The 24,896-nt window shown below is 38.2% G+C and overlaps 2 protein-coding genes across 2 annotated transcripts; one reads left to right on the forward strand and one right to left on the reverse strand.

Moving 5' to 3' along the window:
- Positions 1 to 707: 707 nt before the first annotated feature.
- Positions 708 to 4,903, forward strand: LOC110884585 (thioredoxin domain-containing protein 9 homolog). The gene is made up of 4 exons (XM_022132302.2): positions 708 to 866; positions 944 to 1,219; positions 4,339 to 4,497; positions 4,586 to 4,903. Exons 1-4 carry the CDS (start codon positions 846 to 848, stop codon positions 4,757 to 4,759), a joined length of 630 nt encoding a protein of 209 aa, XP_021987994.1. The 5' UTR covers positions 708 to 845; the 3' UTR covers positions 4,760 to 4,903.
- LOC110884584 lies at positions 4,855 to 7,400 on the reverse strand. Its single transcript, XM_022132301.2, has 4 exons — positions 7,110 to 7,400; positions 6,378 to 6,583; positions 5,704 to 5,962; positions 4,855 to 5,415 (listed from the first exon to the last, which is right to left on the reverse strand). The coding sequence occupies exons 1-4, from the start codon at positions 7,287 to 7,289 to the stop codon at positions 4,957 to 4,959; spliced, it is 1,104 nt and encodes a 367-aa protein (XP_021987993.1). The 5' UTR covers positions 7,290 to 7,400; the 3' UTR covers positions 4,855 to 4,956.
- Positions 7,401 to 24,896: the final 17,496 nt, after the last annotated feature.

The raw sequence follows: 24,896 nt of genomic DNA on the forward strand, positions 1-24,896 counted from the left end.
AACAAAGTAAAAAAAAACCCGGTTAGTGTAACATCTGAGTTAGGTATGGTACCATATTTTATAGAGGAAGAGATCGAGTTTTTGTTCGGTTCCAGTACCCTTGTTTTTGGGTTTTGATTGGGTAGGGTCGTGTATACCCAGGTTGGACCCGGTTTTAAATCATAGGATGTGGACTTGATAAATATCTGGTGGGTAGGGTCGAGTACAAAACCAGATTGTGAATACCTGGGCTTTTTAATACCCAGGTTTTTAGATGCACCTTTACTTTTTGGATGATTAAGTACTGATTCAACTGAACAATTCTAGAGGTGTACAAGCCAGATTTTAAAAAAATAACAATTCGAGTTGTAAACCAACTTGGGTTGGTCAACTTTGGTCAAAACCGGTTTGAGAAAAAAACCAGTTCAGATCATAAACTAATTTGGGTCGGTCTGAAACCGTTTTGGGTTATAAACTATTACCCAAAATCAGTATTCAAAAAAGAATATTATGTTTTAGGTTGGTTCAATTTGTCTCAAACTGGAGAGAGAGAACCTGTATACAAACTAACGGTTTGAATCGGGTTGAAACCGGTTTGGCTCAAACCGATTTGATAGTGCAAATCGGTTCGGGTTAAGAACATTTCTAAACCGGTTTTTTTTCCATCTCTAAATTTAACTCTTATTTCGGCATTAATTCTCATATTAATTTGGCCCAAACTTAGCCCGGCCCAGCAATATTTTGAAATTTGAATCACACTCGCTCCTTCTAATGTGCGCCTGTATCTAACAATCTACATCTTCTTCAATCAATCGATCTCAAATTCTCAATTTCAAATCCACAATCTCCAACCAAACTCAAATCCAATGGAGAATACGGTTCAAGAGGTTAGCAATTCAATCATTCCACTTCACACAAACATTACGTAACATAACCTAATCACACACCTAACTTTTCGTTTCAGATCATAGAGAAACAAGTGCTAACGGTAGCAAAAGCTGTAGAGGACAAAATAGACGATGAAATAGCGGCATTGGAGAAGCTAGATCTGGACGATATTGAGGTGTTGAGAGAGCGCAGGCTGCAGCAGATGAAGAAGATGGCGGAGAAACGGAGCCGTTGGATTTCGCTCGGTCATGGTGAATACTCGGAGATATTTTCTGAGAAGGATTTTTTCACGATCGTGAAGGCGAGTGATCGTGTTGTTTGTCATTTTTATCGCGAGAATTGGCCGTGTAAGGTGAGTGATTTCTGTTTTGATTGCTTATAGTTTGAATTTGTTTGTTAGTTAGGGTTTATCTGTATAGCTGTATGATTGATTGTTTGGATTGTTAGAATGAGTTTTTACATATGTTGAGAGGTTAAAATGAATGCTGACATTGCTAATTTTGATAAAACTGTCAGTAAATGCTGAGATTATGCTTCTTTAGCTTTAGTTGTGGAATTGTTAATTGTGAAACTTATATTGTTTTAAACTGTTTTTTCTTATGCTCCGAATCACCACGGTTTTGGAATAGGATTTAGTGAAATGAGTTATCCTTTTAGATTAAGGTATGATGAGTGGTAGAGCGGGATAATTTGAAAATTTATTGTTCATACAAAACAAGCAAGAAGTAAAATGCTGTTTGGTAATGTCTCTTTAGGCTATGTTATGTTTTAGTGAATTTGAGGTTCAACTTAGTACAATTTGAATGGTAATAAGATGTAACAAGGCATGGAAGCAAAATTATCAATACTGTTTTGTAAACTAGTAAATGTTTGAATGTGTATTTGAGTATTTGCCTATCTGTCAAATTTTATAGGATAGGATCTCTATTGATGTAGATGTGATAACTTGCATAGGGAGATGATGGCACTTGTTAAGCAGAATTGAAAGGGTTGTTTGTAACGAAGTTTTATTAATTGTTAGAAGAGAATCTAAGCGGTTAATGCAGTAAAAAATTGGATATCGGTCAAGGACCGATATTTGAGATATAGGTTACCGCGGTGGGGTATCGGTAATTTTAATATCATGCAGAATTTATATATATAGATATTTAACACTAACAATTCAGTATACTCTCCTGCAATTAACAAATTAACCTTTTGCAACATGCTAAACACTAACAATTGTAGCCAGTAGGAACTGATTAAGACTTAAAACAATAACATTTAACACTAACAATTAACAATTAAGACTTACGACACTAATAGCAGCAATAAGATTTAAGACGAATGGTAACACTAAGAAGAAAGGTAATGAAAATTAGAGCCCCAGCGAAGGAAATCTGTGTGGCTTTGATATCATTTTATCGGTTCAAAATCGATAACTCACGTAGGTTATTATCTATAAAATTAAAGATTAGATCAAAATAATTTAGACTTATTATTTTTATTAGCCACATATTAAATATATTCTAACCGATAGAAATTTTAAGAAAGACTATAAAATTAAAATATAAGGAAATTGGTGATGTATCGATCAATATCGCCGATAATATTGGTACCGATATTTTATATGGGGACCGACAACCAATTTATCGGTGATATATCACCAATATTAACTGCATAGAAGAGAATACCATATTGATTTGGTACACTCTTAAGATTAAACAGTAATTGAGTATTTTGCTCTTCCAGTTTGTCAGATTTTATAGGATAGGATCCGAATTGATGTAGATGTAATTAGTTGCAGAGGAAGATGTTGGTCGACTTGTTAAGCATAACAAAAAGGGCTGTTGGTAACAAAGTTCTATTAATTGTTGGAAGAAATACCATATTAATTTGCTACACCCTTAAAGTTAGACAGTAATTGAATTTTTTGCTCTTTTAATTGTCAGATTTTTTAGGACAGGATCCGAATTGATGTATAATTAATCATTTGCAGAGGAAGATGATGGTGACTTGTTAAGCATAATAAAAAGGGCTGTTAGTAACAATTTTTTATTAATTGTCAGGAGAAAATACCATATTGAATCTCTACTCTTTAAGGTTAAACAGTAATTGGGTATTCTGCGCTTCCAATGTGTCACATTCTATAGGATAGGATCCGAACTGTTGTAGATGTAATAAGCTGCAGAGAAAGATAATGGTGACTTGTAAGCATAATAAAAAAGGCTGGTAGTAACAAAGTTTTATCAATTGTTAGAAGAGAATACCATATTGATTCGCTACAGTCTTTAAAGATTAAACAAGAAGTAAAATGCTGTCCCACATTTACAACGTTTGAACTTTGAAAACAATAACTAACTTTGGGTTGATTAAGTTCTCAACTAGAAAGTGTTGTATATTTGGAAAACGTCTCCAAAATTCAAACTCATGAAAGACAGATATGCCATTTTTACTCACTTAAGCCATATGTAGCCAAAAGCTAGTACTTGTGGATACCCAAATGTTGATTCACTATTATATAGGATGGTTAATCTTAACATGAATATGTCAAGGGAACGATACACGAAAGATGCAACAAGGAAACATAACAGGTAATAATATAGTTATACAAATTAATCAAAACTCAGCTTCTTCAAGATTTGAACTAGGTGCCATCAACCCAATAAAGAGGAAGGAACAAACAACTTGAAGAATACACACATAAAAACTACAAATTAATGGCCATACAAAAAGAGATTAACCGCATATGAATTACAGAAGCAGGAGCATAACTCGATTGATGAAAGCTACACTGCTAAATCATATAGTTCTTGAACATAATCACTGTTGTATATGTAGAAGGCTTCTGCATATACCCAGGAAAGATAGAAAATATAAAAAAAATGCAACTTGAGAAATTACCATTAAGCCAGTTGTCGTAAATATATATTCACAAATGAACTACCAAAACGTAAACGATCACCGACCAAGCAAGTTTTTATACAACCCGCCATTTGGTCTGTTTTTCAGTAACTTTGTGAATGATGAAATTTCCATCTACCCTGAGTCGAACAAGAACCTCGTATTCCAACCAATTAATGGATATATTATTTCCACACTTCAGTTCTGATTTGGGATTTTTGCGTTTTGAACTTTTTTTGTGCTTGTTGCTGCTGTGTTATGAGTTAGTTGGCACATGGCCATTAGATTGTACACTTATTAGATGAGGAGTTATGGCATCACTAAGTGAACAATACAAACTCCGAGTGTTCTACCCTTTCAAGTCCTAAGACTATTAAGAAAACACTCAAAACAGTAAGTTAATAATAACTAACGAGGTTAACATGGATGGTATTTAATAACTTGTATCTGATACATGTAGCACAAGATACCACTCTCGAATTTCTAGTGTATTCTTCTTAGTTCAAGATCACTCTTCTAATATAGAATGAAAGAATAAGCCTATGCCCTTGATTTCCAGAAATAGAGTCTGATGTTGACATTGTGCAGGTGGTAGACAAACACTTGAGCATATTGGCAAAACAACATATCGAGACACGGTTTATAAAGATTCAAGCCGAGAAAAGCCCGTTCTTGGCCGAGAAGCTAAAGATTGTCGTTCTTCCAACAATTGCTCTTATAAAGAATGCTAAAGTGGATGATTATGTGGTATGTCAACGCCTATGCACTTTCTCATGCCTTTTTGTAGCTTTTCCGCATTGTTAACTTGTGTTTAAATTTAAATGATAACGCGCAGGTGGGATTCAATGAACTTGGTGGAACCGACGAGTTTAGCACAGAGGAACTTGAAGAGAGGTTGGCCAGAGCCCAGGTTATCCATTTCGAAGGCGAATCATCTTTTAAAGCATCAAAGCCCCAAACAAGAAACGTGCGGCACGGCTCTAATTCACATGATTCAGATTCTGAGTAAATAGTCTTTACATTACAATCGTGTGATGTGTCGTGTATCGCTAATAGATGCTATGAAATTATTTTTGGGTCACGGGTCTCACCATATACATAGGCTTATTATGAATGAACTTGAATCTACTGAACCATAAAATATTAAAATCAATCTCACTTGCAATTACAAAAACAAGATTCAAACGCGTATATATAGCCATTAATTTACATCATATTACCACCATCAGAACCGTCACTCTGTGACAATGATAAAAGATCCATAAGTTCCACCCGGTACTCCAGCCCTCTGAGGTAATGCCCCAACAACATGCACCAAAACAGTAAACGCGCTAGATAGTCCCGACTCAAAGAAACGAGGGGCTGAAACTGCATCGAAGTGTTGTCCACCGCATCATTACTTCCACTTCCATTATTTGAGACTCCTATTGAGGTGTTTTCAGATATAAGTGGAGCTTGTGAGTGCACTTTAGGCGACAGAGTTGCAAGCAGACCATGAACAACGGAGTTGATTGTTTCTTTCAGGTCAGCAGATGTCGGTTCCGACAGTTCAGCAACCTTTTCCGGTTGTAAAGATCTTAAGTAGTCCAGCAGTTCATTCTTTTCTTCCCCGACAAACTGTTGCATGTGGAGGGCTGCGTTCTTCCTTTTTACTTCATGTAGCTCCTGGAATTTACTTAAGTTAAATTTTGAGCGAGTATATAACTTAAAAGATCTATATAGAGTAAAATGCCATTTTCGTCCCTGAGGTTTGGCCACTTTGCAACTTTCGTATAAAGGTTTGTTTTTCCGCATCTGGATCCTAAAGGTTGGAAATCGTGTCATTTTCATCCAAGTGGCAAGATTTAAAACCTTTTGGATCCAGATGCGGAAAAACAAACCTTTATACGAAAGTTGCAAAACTAGCCAAACATCAAGGGATGAAAATGACATTTTACTCATTTATATATTTACCTTTTTGACAGAAGACAAGCGGGATTGCAGTTCTAGAATATATTGTTGCACTTCCGGGGTCATTTGACCAAGATCTGGAATTTGATATCTGTTTTCAGTAGGCTTATGCAACTCATCCTCTTGACCAGCTGGTGTATTTATTAATATATCACTGTTCAATAATACTGGTGATTTAGAATCTTCAATTGTATGCTTATCTTCGTCGGTATCAAAGTTCTTCTCCAGACACAGCCTGTATTCAGCATTCCTTAAAGTATACCTGCAATGCTACATGATTTAATAACGTAGAAACTTATTTACATTCTTTAATAATTACATATCACGGCCATATTATTAAAAGCTCGTGGTAAGAATGGGTTCCATTTAAGCGCTCGGAAATAATATTCCAAAGCTTTCATGTGTTCTCTGTTACTTGTGTGGATAAGTCCTATGTTTTAGAGAAGTCCTTATATTAGGATATCGAATCACATTTGCATCATCTTTGCTTATCTGATACATTTCCTAGCATTAACCAAATATATTTGAATATCCAACTAACAAGTTTGAATGACAAACAGTTCTAATAGCTGTCCCTGAATTCAGATATGCATAGAATCATCAATATTTAAATTCCCAAAAACAAATAAACAATCATAAGAACACTAATGCAAAAATAACAGAAGAAGCCCAATTACCCTGTCATCAAAGAAGAAACCAACAACTTCGAAAGCGGCTTCCACAAAGCTTCAATCAAAACTTGAAACTGGTCCGAAGGTAGCAATCCAAGCATTCCAGATATAGTCCTCTTCATAGCGTCCACAGTAGTAGGCGGAACATCTTTCTGAATAACACTCACATCCAACGGCTCAATCTCTTGAATCAACTTCAACAATAACGATTTCTACTCAAACAAACAAACAAACAAAACTCAATCAGCTCTCTCCGCATCATTAACAACCGCGCATCAAAATACTAAACGTCACAACAGATTCAAAACAATCCAATACAAACGCGCATCAAAACAACCACAAATTCCAGGTACTGTATGTATATCTAAGGTCATAACAATTAGATTGAATAAACACGCATCGAAACAACCACAGCTTCTATATATTTAAGGTCATAACAGATTCAAAGAAATTAGATTGAATGAACCAACAAATTAACAAAACCATACGCATCGAAGCGAACACAGATTCCAGGCAGCACCTGTATATTTAAGGTTGTTGTAACAGACTGACTCAAAACAATCGGATTGAATGAACAAACAAATGATAGATTCCAGCTCCTGTGTATTTAAGGACTCAAAACAATTAGATTAAATAAGCAAACAAACACAGATTCCAACTCCAAGGTCATAACAGATTCAGAAACCACACAAATATAGATTCCAGGTGGTGATAACAGATTAAAAGAAATCAGATTACCTTTGAGCGTGAGTCCCCTTCGTAGGGCCTAATTTCACCTGAAGAAGAAGCGAAAACTAGGGTTTTGACGTGTAAAAAACTTCTGGTGAAACGAAGGGTGGGGGGAGATAGGGGGTTGGTTGGACGAAAAGAGAGTGAAGGAGCAGGGGAGAGAAAAGAGGAGGCAGCAAAAGCTGCCATTGACGGACGCGCCTTTGCGCTCTCTTTCGCTCTGCTACTTTGCTGAGATTGTGAGGAACTTGAGCCACAATTTTGCTACCTAATAAAGGCAACCAAGTTTAGGCTACTGTGTTTCAAGATCCAAATAGTGTACTCAACGCTAGATCGATCACGGTTAGATTACTATTGCGACCACCCTACAGCGTGAAAATAAGTATTTATTTAGATACAGCGTGAAAATAAGTATTTGATTAGAGAGAGAAGTAGAGAGAGCATAAGGACGAAGATTCAAAAAATCGTACTTGAGGTGGTGTACTTGTAGAAGGTATTTATATTTTATACTAGCTGATTTTTACATGACGTCCTTCGATGGGACACACTTTATGATGTGCGTCCTTTTCTTGGAAAGTAGAATGGACCTTTGAGATAGGGCTTTTTCATGACCAGGCCCTTCATGACCATATGTCTGTTCGTCCACTGGTGAAGGTTCGGATTCGGTCATATAGCTACAAGTCTCCCAATTTAATTAAGTCTCGATAGGGACTTAGTGAAACTTTATGACGTACTTGGCTATTTTACAGATGACGTGGCGCTTGTCTGTCATTCACCCTCATGTGTTCGTACGTACCCTTCTTGGAAATCGTAACCGTCTCCTGACGTGACATCTGATTGGACAGATGGGCGACCAACTATCTTCCAACACCTTTCCTTTATATAAAGGAAAAAATCTTTTTACTTTTTTTTTAACTTTTCTTCTCTACTCTCTGTTTCTTTATCTTCTTTTTAACTAACAACAATTAGTTCCCGTGATCCTTCCTTTTATTTCTCTTATTGTTTTATTTATGATTCCGGGTAAGGAAAATTTATCCGCAAGCTTTAGCGTGTTGACGCAAAAGCAACTAGACAAGTTTATTAGGGTTTACCAGATTCCGGTTTTTTTAAATCCCGAGCTTCCGGAGAGAAACCGAGCGATATATCCCTTTTTGACCGGGAAGTTTGCATTTTACACACAAGTGTGTAATTTTGCAAACTACCTCGTTTCGTTTACGAAATTCTTAATAAAGGTCCTTCGGTTTTTTCGAATTCATCTTTCACAAATGAATCCCTTCGGCCTTAGCAGAATAAACCATTATGAGATTTCCTGTAGAGCTTTGAACCGTAAGCTGGATTTAAATGTTTTCCGGTATTTTAATGAATTTATTACGACCGATGTCTGGTATACCTTTGCTTACCGAAAGTCTGTTCCTAGCATCTCATCGGAGGAGAAATCGAGCCTAAAAAATTGGAAGGATCACTTCTTTTGGTTGGACGATTTATGTCTTCCGGCTGATCTACCATGGAGGTTTAAAGATCAATCGATGGATTTTGATCCTAAAGAGAATTTTATTTTTGACCAAGTGTTGGCTCAAAACTGTAACACCCTAACACGTAATTAACGAAAGTCGCAGCGGAAGTTCATGCCATAAAAATTCTTTCATTATAAACCTTACGTCTTACCTGAAAGTTCACTTTTATAATAACTCTTTTATATCGAATACGACAAACTGACTCAATTATAGAATAAATCATAGCTTATGTACAACAATTTACATCCTTAGACAACCCCGTACAATCCCTTAAGTGACTCGGTCTTCGATCTTTATTCCTTGATGATCCTCCGTGACCCGCACAACCTTATGCGTCCATGCTCGTATCCGATTCCTTGCCTCTTCTTGACCCGTTAACACCTCATGCTTGAGTCCGTCTCGACGTGATTCCTATACCTTATGATCCCCTCGTGTTGGAGATCATTAATCCATGCTCGGTTATGGATTTGAGCTTCATCTTGCCTTCCGATTTGAGCATAAAGATGGAACTAGGGTTTGAGGCTCCATGGGAGCCTCCTGCTCTCTCTCTCGAACACACGTATGTGTGTGTTTGTTTGTGTTAGATATTTTATAACTTAACTTTCATTTGCTCCATTTTAGCCCCTTGGTTTACTTTTAAAACATAACTGACACTACCTTTATCATTTAAGACTTTTGACCATACCCTTAACTAGGTTAAATAGCCTAGTTATTTATTTCCTGACGTGTCACATAATAACATACAACAAACATTAACATTCAGATTTTGGGGCGTTACAAGTCTACCACCCTTAAACAAGGTTTCGTCCCCGAAACCTTTCTCACTTTCATCGAACACACATTATCTTTTCTTCCAGTCCATCCATACGACCACTAGCCCATACTTGCCTGATCATTCTTTCCTATTTCATTTGCATTTTCATTTACTTGACCTGTCAATAACTGGTCATTACACATACTCTTCCATCCTTTAATATGATCCATTCTTAATGGATCTAATTACTCCATCTCACCTCTAAAAATTTACATTCTCTACATACTCTGTATAACATTCAACTTTTGTTTTGTTACCACCACAAAACTTACTATTTCATAGTCACACCTACGTGCTTAACTCTAACGTTAATCTTACTCTACGTTTTCGACAGTTATGTATACCTTGCATACCTTTATATTATCTTTAAATCATTTCGTTCATTTTACATTACTATTACTTTCTCTTCATGCATTACTTAGTTCACGTATATAAATAGTTCATATCTCTCCAATCATGAGTTAAACATTTTACTAACCTCTTTTTCATTTCCCAAACCACGATCTGCAACCCAGATCGATCATCTTCTCCTCGTGTACTAACCGTATATGCCAACTTTCATTCCTTCGTGTAATGAGCTTCCGCTCGTGCACGTCCTTTCACCAATACGATTGGTTTCATCACATCACTAATCCAACATTATCACCAACAACATCAGCGGTTAGCATATATCATTCAATCATTCATTACACTAGGTGATTACCCATCTATAACTCTTCTACAATTTTCCTACGTACATGCTATAACACATTCCATACTTCATTCCTTACATACAATTCTTTTACTCTAGTTACTTATTTCGTCACCCTTGCGGTTTGACCCTTCAAGTCCCACTGACATCTCTTACTTATCATAGATGCATCGAGGTACACGTTCGTGCTTCTTTCCATTCATACTTACTTGAAAAGACATTCATTACATTATTCTGGTACTCGTGACCAAGCTTACCCTTCTTATTCATACTTAACTTATTGTCCGGGTGGTAGCTCGCCTTACATTATGACTCCCACGAGTCGATTACTAACACATCTAACTCATCCCGGTTTCAAAACTTCTTTCTTTCATTTTAAAATTAAAAATTTGGGTTTGCGTGCCAATCCTAATCATTCTTTCATCCAGTTACTTTACACTTACTCACATGATTCGTTTGACACAACCACGGTCAAACTATTGACACATCGCGATGTGGGCTATTTTCATCATTTCTATATTTTAACTCGTCCTTCGGACGCAATCATAGCATCCATACCTTTCATTATTTCTATGCTTTGAATCCGTCTAGCGGTTTCGAACATTCTCTTCATGCATTTCATACCTTGAATCCGTCTCACGGATTCAAACATATCATTCATGCCTTTCATCCTTGAATCCGTCTCACGGATTCAAACATTGCATTCATAACTTTCATTCCCTGAATCCATCTCCCGGATTCAGACATATTATTCATATCTTTCCTTCCTTGAATCCGTCTCATGGATTCAAATCATTTCATTCATACATTGCATTCCTTGAATCCATCTCGTGGATTCAAACATTTCATTCATACATATCATTCATATCTTGTTGATCCGTACCTTCTTACGGATTCAACATTCTTCATTTTTTTTTATCACTCATACTTTTCATTCCTACATAGTACTCTCAACTTCCCGAGAGTCTTAATTCCCATTTCCCCCACACGCCCGCCTGCTACCCAACTCTACCGGACATACCTGTAACAATTATCATAATCTCACGAACGTCATACGTTTCTCGTGTACTGGCCAGGTACGCAATCCACATAGTAGTTTCGTGCCTTCATGTAATTGTCACCTTATGTCCGTAGACTTAGGTTTCGGCGCGTGTATCACTTTCAGTACCTCATTACATACAATCCTTGTCTTTCATTTAAAACTTTTCCTTCCTTTAATGAACTTTACCATTGCTTACATCCTTACATTAAATTCACATACCTGGGCTCATTTGCCTACTTGTCTTATTACCTCTTTGCCTACCTTAGTATTTGATGGAGTGTGTGAAATCCGGGTGCTAATGTGTGTTATATTGTATGTTTTATTGCATTTTAAGTGATTATATATATTGAATGTGTTAACTACGAGTGTTCGTGGTTTTACAGGTAAATCACTTAATTTGGTAAAATTGGAGAGTTTAAAGATGAAGTGGAACAACCGTGGGTGATAACCGAGATTTATCACGTCATTAGGAACTTGTTCAAGTCGAAAGATAGCAGAAAGAAACAATTCACGTGGAGGGTTATATAAATCACATAACATTAAATCATTCTAATCATCACAATAGGAGTACACGTGCACATGTGAGGGGATTTGATTGGAGAAAAATTAGAAAAAAAAAAAGAAAGCACATATTGGAGTATGGTACGCAGACATTCAAAAGAAACAGAAGTTACGGAACGTAACTTACGTTTTATGTCCGTAGGTTACGGCTAAAATAAGGTGGTCAACGTGGATGTTTGTTGTTCAAGAATTAAAAGGGCTCAAATCCTATTGCCACATTGACTAACATCTTGGACTTGTGAAAGACCATTGGGCCGTATATGACTGGTCTTTGTGTGGATGACACATGCAAGGAAGCAGCTCAACATAACACATCATGTGCACATGAGACACAAGGACTTATGTGGGTTTGGACACGTGACTAAGGAAACAGAAGAGAATCATCATCATGTGCAACTTAGGGGAATTAATTGAAGCAACCAATATACACACTATATTGGACGGCACTAAGGACACAAAAGTCAAACATCAAAGAGATATACATGGGCCGACATCACATGGGCTTTAACATCAATTCATGTGGGCCGATAGTTGGCGGCTGGACAGTTCTTGGGAGGCACAAAATCTCGAAACACAAAATAATTAAGAATCATCATCTTCGACGACAGCAGCGAGGAAGCGGCTACATCACAGGGGTTTCAACCGGGTATCAAGCGGGCTAAGATCATTCAACTGAGATGAGCGGCTAGTCTTTTATGGTTTCCTTCGGATGGAGGGTTTTTGTAAGTTAGACAATTTTATGTGTTTGTGACAATCGTATAACTTGGTGATCTAAGCATTCGATGCTTTTCACCTTGATTTGATTTGATTTATTGGTTGTAAAGAATTGCACTTATTTAAACCTTAATTTCTAAGCATTCAGTTCCCGAGAGTTCTAGTAATTGGGATATATTTGACATGGGGTTAGGGTTTGTAATTGTAATTAATAATCATTCGATAACCTCCCGTTATGTATCGACCGGAGTACTTAGTCGTTGGTTATCACAATTGATGAATTAGGTTAAACACTTATGTCTATGTGAGTGTTTCGATTAAACACATAATTGAATCTAGCTATAAAACCTGAAATCTGGAGGAACCATTGTTCTCTCTATTGATTTAAACCTCCTTTTAGTTCGTAATTTTTAGATAATTAATCAAATCCAACAATTGAGTTTTACTTTTTAGCAATAGTTAATCAAAACTTAGCATCGTGACACTTTCCACAATCCTCCTCTGGTTCGATATCCGACTTACCCTATCTACTGGTTTAGTTGGTTTTTGCATGTCCATAACGACAGACATCAAAATGGCGCCGTTGCCGGGGAGGCGTGCGCAAAGTGTTTAGTGTTAAGTTTTCATTTAAAAAAAAATCAAAAATAGTGTCTGTTTTGTTTTGTTTTGTTCAGATTTATGCGTGGTTCTTGTGTTTTTGTGTTTGTGCAGGATGACAGATCTTACAATATTATGCACCTCTCTTAGATGCATTTTGTGTAGGGAACCACTTCACCCGTGTATCGGTTGCCACGAGGCCCGATTTAGACGGGAAAGAGCGAAATTGGCAGAACCACCGATGCCTTGCTATGATAATCCTTCCCCTCCACCATATTTTTATGATTATGATACAACGGTGGAGGATGGTTATTACTCTGATGGATGGGATCGGGACGAGGATACTTATTATGAGCCAAGGACGGATGGACGATGTTTCTGTTGCGGTCGTTATCATACTTCTTATGATGAGGATGTGTGCGCGGTGTATTTGGAAAATCCAGAGTATTGGAATAAAAAAATGATGGATGCATACATCTCAACACCGTATCAGGGATACCGACAGTATCATCCCGAGGAATATCCTGAGCCCGAGGGTGTCTATACTTATCAGACCGAGGAGGAGAAAAAGCTTGCTACGTTGGAAGCGAGTTTGTCCAAACTCGACCAGTATTTATCAGCACCCAACCTTTCCGATGAAGATCGAATCAGCTGTTTAGTTTCTAAGTGTCAGAATTTAAAAATGAAGATAGAAATCGAACAACGCCTTTCACCATTACCTGATGACATTAGAGATTATTCTCACATGGAGGAGGAGGTTGTGGAGGATAATACCACACCAATGAACCCTTTATCTGATGAAGAGTCACTAGTGGATCAGATGGTGTGTGAGGATGAGGAGGCAGAGCAGTCTGATGAAATGAATGTGTGTACCGAACCTCTTCCCATATCAATCATTCCTATTAACAAGTGTGGGGAAGAGGGTTCGAGTAAGAAGATGAAAAGGGTGAAGATACAAGACATCGGTGTATATCTCGTGAAGTGGATTAGCGAAATCCGCAGGTGCAGTCTGAACATGCCAATTATACTTACAAACCTATGGATATGGCATGTAAATTTCCGGGCATTCGTTGGAAATGTTAGGGGTAAATGTGCACTGAGACCACCGTAACGCATATCAGGTACGGTCTGGCTGAAGACCTTTAAACTTAGCGCTCTCGGGAGGCAGCCCGAGGATGTAGAGTATTGTATTTTGGTTTGGTTTCGTTTTGGTGTGTTTGTGTTTTGACAGGTTTCTACGTTCCATCTTCACGGATGCAATGAATCAAGTGTGGGGATGTTTGGCAACATCTCCAGTGAGATCTCAAAGAATCTATGTGGGGCGTATGTTCCGGTTAGATCACAACAGTTACACCGCCACAGACACTCACTTGTTTTCTGATCAGGTGCATGTGTTTATCTATCCTGTGTTTTATTCTGTTTTTGTGTACTTGGTGGTGTGAAATTTCTGTGTTGGGAGTGGTTCTTTGTGTGAGTCGTCTAGTTGTTAGCCGTTCATGGTTTGCGGGTGGTATCTCTCGAGTTTAGATTATAAATTGCACCATACATTGGGGACAATGTATCCCAAGTGTGGGGATGCGGTAACTCGAGAGAGGGTTGGTATGTTTGTTGATCTTAAATGCTTGAAGTGGTTGAAATTGGGCTAAAATTGAAAAATTTTGAAAATTTTTGTTTCTCAAGTATGCTTGAAATTCATGAAAACCAATATTTTCAATCGCTAAAGGGTTCTTACTGATGTTAAACTAACTTAGATCCCTAGTCATGATTGTCCCTTTAAGTTTCATGAGAGTATTTCTGACAACTTTTAGAGAACAGTGAGAAGAGATGCCTAACTAGGGGTAACATGCTTTAGGAATTACACATGCTACGTGTCGGCAACCTATATTCCTTTTGTTCGGTGAGATATTTGAGCCTACTAGTTGTTAGATGAAGTTGCAATAACTGTTCAATTGTTGAGAGTAGGCCATATGTTGCTTTGTGTTAAAACTTGTGTGGTTTGATACGTGCCGAGACTGTGCTTTAGCTTATACACATAGATGATAAAGGCATTAGGATCCATTCATTGTTCTATATGTTGATTGTTGATTCCACCCACCTTAGTTAACCATGTTGAGCCTTTTATCCTTCGTTTGCTACACCTTGTTTTAACCGTTTGATTACCAACCATGAATAACAAGTATGTTATGAAAAAAAATAAGAAAAGAAAAAAAAATGGAAAAAAGAGAAAAAGTAAAAACAAAAATCGTTGTTATGTTCGTGTTAAATAAATGGGTCGAAAATACCCAAAGTGTTAGTATTATTGTGAATAAGTTGTCATGGTTTGGTATCTTTATTTGTGTTCACCATATAAACATAAAAACCCAAAAACATTTCCCTACCTTTACCCTTTAACCCAAAACCCAAAAGTCCTTTTGATATGTGTTACGTTATTTGATACAGTGGAGGTGTGATTGCTATACAAGCTTATGATTGCAAGGTAGCATATTTGGTTTTGAGTGAAATATATACTAGCACATTACACGCTAGTCTTGATTAAGCCGAGAGGAGTGATTATTGTGAGGGGCGTGTGGCATGTGTGTAGTATCATAAGCATGTTAGTTTTAGTTTGGTAAATCTTAAACTGTTTTAAATGCGTATCATTTAATTGTCAGATTGTCAATCTCGATTGTGTCAGTCTATGGGATGGGTATGACTTGGGACCTTAAATTGTTAATTCGGTAAGGGATTTAATGGTGATTTGTTAATAAGGTGAGTAATGTTTGTGATGGTTGCTTGAGGACAATCAATGTTAAGTGTGGGGATGTGATGGAGTGTGTGAAATCCGGGTGCTAATGTGTGTTATATTGTATGTTTTATTGCATTTTAAGTGATTATATATATTGAATGTGTTAACTACGAGTGTTCGTGGTTTTACAGGTAAATCACTTAATTTGGTAAAATTGGAGAGTTTAAAGATGAAGTGGAACAACCGTGGGTGATAACCGAGATTTATCACGTCATTAGGAACTTGTTCAAGTCGAAAGATAGCAGAAAGAAACAATTCACGTGGAGGGTTATATAAATCACATAACATTAAATCATTCTAATCATCACAATAGGAGTACACGTGCACATGTGAGGGGATTTGATTGGAGAAAAATTAGAAAAAAAAAAAAAAAGAAAGCACATATTGGAGTATGGTACGCAGACATTCAAAAGAAACAGAAGTTACGGAACGTAACTTACGTTTTATGTCCGTAGGTTACGGCTAAAATAAGGTGGTCAACGTGGATGTTTGTTGTTCAAGAATTAAAAGGGCTCAAATCCTATTGCCACATTGACTAACATCTTGGACTTGTGAAAGACCATTGGGCCGTATATGACTGGTCTTTGTGTGGATGACACATGCAAGGAAGCAGCTCAACATAACACATCATGTGCACATGAGACACAAGGACTTATGTGGGTTTGGACACGTGACTAAGGAAACAGAAGAGAATCATCATCATGTGCAACTTAGGGGAATTAATTGAAGCAACCAATATACACACTATATTGGACGGCACTAAGGACACAAAAGTCAAACATCAAAGAGATATACATGGGCCGACATCACATGGGCTTTAACATCAATTCATGTGGGCCGATAGTTGGCGGCTGGACAGTTCTTGGGAGGCACAAAATCTCGAAACACAAAATAATTAAGAATCATCATCTTCGACGACAGCAGCGAGGAAGCGGCTACATCACAGGGGTTTCAACCGGGTATCAAGCGGGCTAAGATCATTCAACTGAGATGAGCGGCTAGTCTTTTATGGTTTCCTTCGGATGGAGGGTTTTTGTAAGTTAGACAATTTTATGTGTTTGTGACAATCGTATAACTTGGTGATCTAAGCATTCGATGCTTTTCACCTTGATTTGATTTGATTTATTGGTTGTAAAGAATTGCACTTATTTAAACCTTAATTTCTAAGCATTCAGTTCCCGAGAGTTCTAGTAATTGGGATATATTTGACATGGGGTTAGGGTTTGTAATTGTAATTGATAATCATTCGATAACCTCCCGTTATGTATCGACCGGAGTACTTAGTCGTTGGTTATCACAATTGATGAATTAGGTTAAACACTTATGTCTATGTGAGTGTTTCGATTAAACACATAATTGAATCTAGCTATAAAACCTGAAATCTGGAGGAACCATTGTTCTCTCTATTGATTTAAACCTCCTTTTAGTTCGTAATTTTTAGATAATTAATCAAATCCAACAATTGAGTTTTACTTTTTAGCAATAGTTAATCAAAACTTAGCATCGTGACACTTTCCACAATCCTCCTCTGGTTCGATATCCGACTTACCCTATCTACTGGTTTAGTTGGTTTTTGCATGTCCATAACGACAGACATCAGTATTCATTCTAGGCTGCATTCACGGATCATCCTCTTCCAACACTTATGCTTACCTTGCACATACAAAACCGCCAGTTTTGTTATACGTATACATAAATGCATACTTTCATCAACCCTTTACCTTTGGATCTTGATCGAGTCTTGGATTGTACGGGTTTCTTATCTCAAGAGCACACAAGTTTGAGTTCAAGTACTTACCTTCTCGTACTTGATTCCCTCAAACTAGGGCTCTGATACCAACTTGTAACACCCTAACACGTAATTAACGAAAGTCGCAGCGGAAGTTCATGCCATAAAAATTCTTTCATTATAAACCTTACGTCTTACCTGAAAGTTCACTTTTATAATAACTCTTTTATATCGAATACGACAAACTGACTCAATTATAGAATAAATCATAGCTTATGTACAACAATTTACATCCTTAGACAACCCCGTACAATCCCTTAAGTGACTCGGTCTTCGATCTTTATTCCTTGATGATCCTCCGTGACCCGCACAACCTTATGCGTCCATGCTCGTATCCGATTCCTTGCCTCTTCTTGACCCGTTAACACCTCATGCTTGAGTCCGTCTCGACGTGATTCCTATACCTTATGATCCCCTCGTGTTGGAGATCATTAATCCATGCTCGGTTATGGATTTGAGCTTCATCTTGCCTTCCGATTTGAGCATAAAGATGGAACTAGGGTTTGAGGCTCCATGGGAGCCTCCTGCTCTCTCTCTCGAACACACGTATGTGTGTGTTTGTGTGTGTTAGATATTTTATAACTTAACTTTCATTTGCTCCATTTTAGCCCCTTGGTTTACTTTTAAAACATAACTGACACTACCTTTATCATTTAAGACTTTTGACCATACCCTTAACTAGGTTAAATAGCCTAGTTATTTATTTCCTGACGTGTCACATAATAACATACAACAAACATTAACATTCAGATTTTGGGGCGTTACAAGTCTACCACCCTTAAACAAGGTTTCGTCCCCGAAACCTTTCTCACTTTCATCGAACACACATTATCTTTTCTTCCAGTCCATCCATACGACCACTAGCCCATACTTGCCTGATCATTCTTTCCTATTTCATTTGCATTTTCATTTACTTGACCTGTCAATAACTGGTCATTACACATACTCTTCCATCCTTTAATATGATCCATTCTTAATGGATCTAATTACTCCATCTCACCTCTAAAAATTTACATTCTCTACATACTCTGTATAACATTCAACTTTTGTTTTGTTACCACCACAAAACTTACTATTTCATAGTCACACCTACGTGCTTAACTCTAACGTTAATCTTACTCTACGTTTTCGACAGTTATGTATACCTTGCATACCTTTATATTATCTTTAAATCATTTCGTTCATTTTACATTACTATTACTTTCTCTTCATGCATTACTTAGTTCACGTATATAAATAGTTCATATCTCTCCAATCATGAGTTAAACATTTTACTAACCTCTTTTTCATTTCCCAAACCACGATCTGCAACCCAGATCGATCATCTTCTCCTCGTGTACTAACCGTATATGCCAACTTTCATTCCTTCGTGTAATGAGCTTCCGCTCGTGCACGTCCTTTCACCAATACGATTGGTTTCATCACATCACTAATCCAACATTATCACCAACAACATCAGCGGTTAGCATATATCATTCAATCATTCATTACACTAGGTGATTACCCATCTATAACTCTTCTACAATTTTCCTACGTACATGCTATAACACATTCCATACTTCATTCCTTACATACAATTCTTTTACTCTAGTTACTTATTTCGTCACCCTTGCGGTTTGACCCTTCAAGTCCCACTGACATCTCTTACTTATCATAGATGCATCGAGGTACACGTTCGTGCTTCTTTCCATTCATACTTACTTGAAAAGACATTCATTACATTATTCTGGTACTCGTGACCAAGCTTACCCTTCTTATTCATACTTAACTTATTGTCCGGGTGGTAGCTCGCCTTACATTATGACTCCCACGAGTCGATTACTAACACATCTAACTCATCCCGGTTTCAAAACTTCTTTCTTTCATTTTAAAATTAAAAATTTGGGTTTGCGTGCCAATCCTAATCATTCTTTCATCCAGTTACTTTACACTTACTCACATGATTCGTTTGACACAACCACGGTCAAACTATTGACACATCGCGATGTGGGCTATTTTCATCATTTCTATATTTTAACTCGTCCTTCGGACGCAATCATAGCATCCATACCTTTCATTATTTCTATGCTTTGAATCCGTCTAGCGGTTTCGAACATTCTCTTCATGCATTTCATACCTTGAATCCGTCTCACGGATTCAAACATATCATTCATGCCTTTCATCCTTGAATCCGTCTCACGGATTCAAACATTGCATTCATAACTTTCATTCCCTGAATCCATCTCCCGGATTCAGACATATTATTCATATCTTTCCTTCCTTGAATCCGTCTCATGGATTCAAATCATTTCATTCATACATTGCATTCCTTGAATCCATCTCGTGGATTCAAACATTTCATTCATACATATCATTCATATCTTGTTGATCCGCACCTTCTTACGGATTCAACATTCTTCATTTTTTTTATCACTCATACTTTTCATTCCTACATAGTACTCTCAACTTCCCGAGAGTCTTAATTCCCATTTCCCCCACACGCCCGCCTGCTACCCAACTCTACCGGACATACCTGTAACAATTATCATAATCTCACGAACGTCATACGTTTCTCTTGTACTGGCCAGGTACGCAATCCACATAGTAGTTTCGTGCCTTCATGTAATTGTCACCTTATGTCCGTAGACTTAGGTTTCGGCGCGTGTATCACTTTCAGTACCTCATTACATACAATCCTTGTCTTTCATTTAAAACTTTTCCTTCCTTTAATGAACTTTACCATTGCTTACATCCTTACATTAAATTCACATACCTGGGCTCATTTGCCTACTTGTCTTATTACCTCTTTGCCTACCTTAGTATTCATTCTAGGCTGCATTCACGGATCATCCTCTTCCAACACTTATGCTTACCTTGCACATACAAAACCGCCAGTTTTGTTATACGTATACATAAATGCATACTTTCATCAACCCTTTACCTTTGGATCTTGATCGAGTCTTGGATTGTACGGGTTTCTTATCTCAAGAGCACACAAGTTTGAGTTCAAGTACTTACCTTCTCGTACTTGATTCCCTCAAACTAGGGCTCTGATACCAACTTGTAACACCCTAACACGTAATTAACGAAAGTCGCAGCGGAAGTTCATGCCATAAAAATTCTTTCATTATAAACCTTACGTCTTACCTGAAAGTTCACTTTTATAATAACTCTTTTATATCGAATACGACAAACTGACTCAATTATAGAATAAATCATAGCTTATGTACAACAATTTACATCCTTAGACAACCCCGTACAATCCCTTAAGTGACTCGGTCTTCGATCTTTATTCCTTGATGATCCTCCGTGACCCGCACAACCTTATGCGTCCATGCTCGTATCCGATTCCTTGCCTCTTCTTGACCCGTTAACACCTCATGCTTGAGTCCGTCTCGACGTGATTCCTATACCTTATGATCCCCTCGTGTTGGAGATCATTAATCCATGCTCGGTTATGGATTTGAGCTTCATCTTGCCTTCCGATTTGAGCATAAAGATGGAACTAGGGTTTGAGGCTCCATGGGAGCCTCCTGCTCTCTCTCTCTCGAACACACGTATGTGTGTGTTTGTGTGTGTTAGATATTTTATAACTTAACTTTCATTTGTTCCATTTTAGCCCCTTGGTTTACTTTTAAAACATAACTGACACTACCTTTATCATTTAAGACTTTTGACCATACCCTTAACTAGGTTAAATAGCCTAGTTATTTATTTCCTGACGTGTCACATAATAACATACAACAAACATTAACATTCAGATTTTGGGGCGTTACAAAAACATGGTTGATAACCGAAGTCCCATCCATTCTCTTCCGGAGCATATGTTACTGTTAGGCCGAGTGAGCCAGATATGGGGCCGTGGGGATGGATAATGGCAGGTGATTGCTAAGAAGGACGATGGGGAGTGATCCGGCCTTTTTCTACCCACGGCACCGCTTGCTCATTTTCTGTGACAGGTACCACCATGTCACTTCGGGATGCTCTGAAGGTTCCTCGCTTTACTGATTTGGATTTCAGCTTTCTAGAGACCACCAGAGAGCATAACCCATTTTTGAAGCAGATTTTACCAGCCGCTTTTGCGATAAGGGCTCCTGGTGGGCCGAAAGCGCCTCTTGAAAATCCTGGTGGTGTCGAGTCTACTACCGGTACTAGAGGTTCTAGCGTCCCTTTGGTTACTCCAGAGGTGCAAGAGTTGGATGAGAACGAAGATAGTGATCTTGAGTTTCGCGCCCTGGATCGGAATTTGAACGCCCAAACCTCATCGGCAACGGTTTCTTTGGTTAAAGGTAAAGTTACTGCTTCTTCAGCTTTTGTAGATGTCCAAATTTGACACCCAGGAAGAGGAAAGGTAACTCCTTGGTTTCTCTTCGAATTAATCCTAAAAAGGATCGTCATTATTTTCCCAGTGTCTCTAAGAAAGCTAAACCGACCCTTTCTTCTTCATCTGATCCGGTGTTGTCCATTTTGGAGTCTAACGGGCGACAAATCATCTAGGGAGGGAGCTCTTAAAACTACGTCTGGACTGACAATGCCATATACCTGATCCGACCCTTTGGATTCAGTAGACGACGAAGTGATATAGGTGGAGGCCACAGGGACTTTGAGCAAGGGAGATAAGAAAACAGTGAGTTTTTCAGGTACGACAATAAGTTCTTCCTTAGGTCCGGACTGTTTCTTGGGGGATGACGAGGATTAAGTTTCCCCGATTCCTCCTTCTTGGTTCAAACCCGAGGTAATGAACTTTTTTCGTTATACTGATGTTTTTTTCAGATGAGATAGAGGTTGACCCGACCATAGCTGAGGAGAAATTTTCCCCTGACTGGGATGTCAAGAACAAGGATTCGGTGATGGATGCCTTGACTGCAAAAATGTTCATCTTTGGGATAAATACTCCGATCGACCATAGCCGAAGCTGCCATATGAAAAGTCAAGATTTAAGAATGGTCGTTTTAGCTAACCAAGCTCAATCCAACGTTTATGTGACTGAGCTGTACCGAAGGTGGGTTGAAGCGGAGTCGGTGAGAGAGAATCTAGAGCGGGAGTTATTGTCTGTGAAGGATAAGCTGCAGCGTACTCCCGATACCGAGAAGCGAGTTGCCCAGCTTACTCGTGACTTAGCCGCTAAGAAGAAGAAGATCAAAGCCTTGACTGCCCAATGTCAATCGGCTCAAGCTGCTGCTTTAGCCGGAGAAGAAAGGGATAAAAGTGCGGCCGAGCTGGACAAATTTGCTTCTACCATGAAAGAGAATGATAAGGCTCACAAACAACTTTTGGATAAAATGGAGGACTCTTTTTCTTAGGCTCGGGCTGCTTATGAGTGGATGACAAAAGGTTCGGTGTTCACTCCTTTATTGATACCTTGTGCTTTTGTATTCAGAATTTTCTAACTTATTTTACAGAAAAGCTCTTACATAAAACAGGCGAAGCTAACCTGAAGGCAAAAATTGAGGCTATGCAGAAGAAGCATGAGGAAGAGATGTCAGACTCGAAGTTAAAGATTGCAAATCTGAGTGGGAAGGTCGAAGAGCTTGCGATAGTGAAGGCATAGTTTTTGTCGGAGGGTGGCAGGAGTTTAGCAAGGTACATGATGTGCATAAAATACAACATATAAATTGTATCAAATACGGTGTAAAATCAACCCTTTTTCGGTACTAATGTTGGAAAAAACTTGTTTTTTTTGTTCCTTTTTAATTTACAGGGTCAAAAGAGCTTAAATGTGCCAAAGGAGCAAAATAACAGCAAAAACCAACATAAATACAAAGAAGAAGGATTGACGCAACTTGCCAAGCCCCAATCCACGTCCAAACTAAGAAAATGGCAAGATCAGAAGACCTGACACGGGGCCGTGTCCACCAGACACGGGCCGTGTCCAAGACTGGAATTTCTGCAGAAGAAAAGACAACAACAAAGGACAAAACAGACAACCAACACGAGGCCGTGCTAAGCCAACACGGGGCGTGGTCAACTCTAAGATTTGCAGAATCTTAGATAGTACAACAAGTACATTGGCCACGGGCCGTGCCGTTGACACACGGGGCCGTGTTAGTACAAGATCTGACACTGCCGTTAATGATGAAGAGAGAGAAAGATGGCCACGGGGCCGTGCCAGACGGGCACGGGCCGTGGTGAACGTCCTGTTTTCAGCAATAAATAGATGTACTTGGTTCCATTCCAAACCATCCCTTGGCAAACCACTTCTCTCTCACTTGCCACCACTACAACACCATCATCCACCATCATCATCGATCTTCCATCATTTAGAGTGTGTAGTAGTCTCGGGATCAAAGATCGATCGTAAAAGTCTTTGTCAAACAAAGGCCATGCTTGACTAAACTCTTACATCACTTGGTGAAGACAGATCTTTTATGTATTGCTTTTTGATTTCCAATCTTTGGCAACTTTTTAATTAGGTATGTATTAATGACTTTAATAACTAGTTTTTTTATTGAAGGCAAATTTATCTAATCATTCTTCATATGTTGTTGATTCACATATTCGTGTCTTTACGGTCTATATAAAGCGCGTTAATTGCCTGGAAGAGGGTTAGAATGGTGGTTAGGTAAATTTTATGTCTTATTCAGTGTATAGATCTTGCGAGAACCTGGTTCAAGCTTATTAACACTTCACGAGCGGACGGTCTTAACCCCCGCGGGAGAAGTGCAAACCGCTTGAATCCCTTATCTATAAACTACTATTAACACTTTAAACCAACCCTGCGAGGACTGTATCCCTGCTGACTCAGACCAAAGGGTTGACGGTGATCACTGCCTGGAAGGGGGCCCACCACTTTTCGCATTAATAACTTACTTAATTATCTTTCAATAATCCGACCTTGTGGGACTGTATCCTTGCTGACTCAGACCAATAGATTGAGGGAAACGTTGCCTGGAAGGGGGCCTACTACTATAAGTTAAAGATAATATCTTAAAATGACCAAAGTGTGGAAATCGCTAAATGATACATAAAAGAGGAGTTGGACCAAGTGATTCCTTCTTGTCCATCTGTTTTTCCTTATATTTTATTTTTGCTTTTTGTTTTATCTTTTTATAGCTTAAAACATTTTCATCAAATTTTGGTTCGATTAGACGTTAATGATAAGCCGGTATTAAAAGCTCTTGTGTCCTTGGACGACCTCAGTATCTTGCCATCACTATTCTACATCCACGATGGGTGCACTTGCCCTAACGTGTGTGTAGAGTGATAGTAGAATATCGTGTTTTATAAATTTAAAACTTGAATCGGCGAGTAAAAAGAGCTAAAATATACATTAAAAATATATACACACCCGCACACGTTAAGTTTTTGGC

The sequence above is a fragment of the Helianthus annuus genome, chromosome 10 (assembly GCF_002127325.2).
Source record: "Helianthus annuus cultivar XRQ/B chromosome 10, HanXRQr2.0-SUNRISE, whole genome shotgun sequence".
In the NCBI taxonomy this organism is placed as follows: Eukaryota; Viridiplantae; Streptophyta; class Magnoliopsida; order Asterales; family Asteraceae; genus Helianthus; species Helianthus annuus.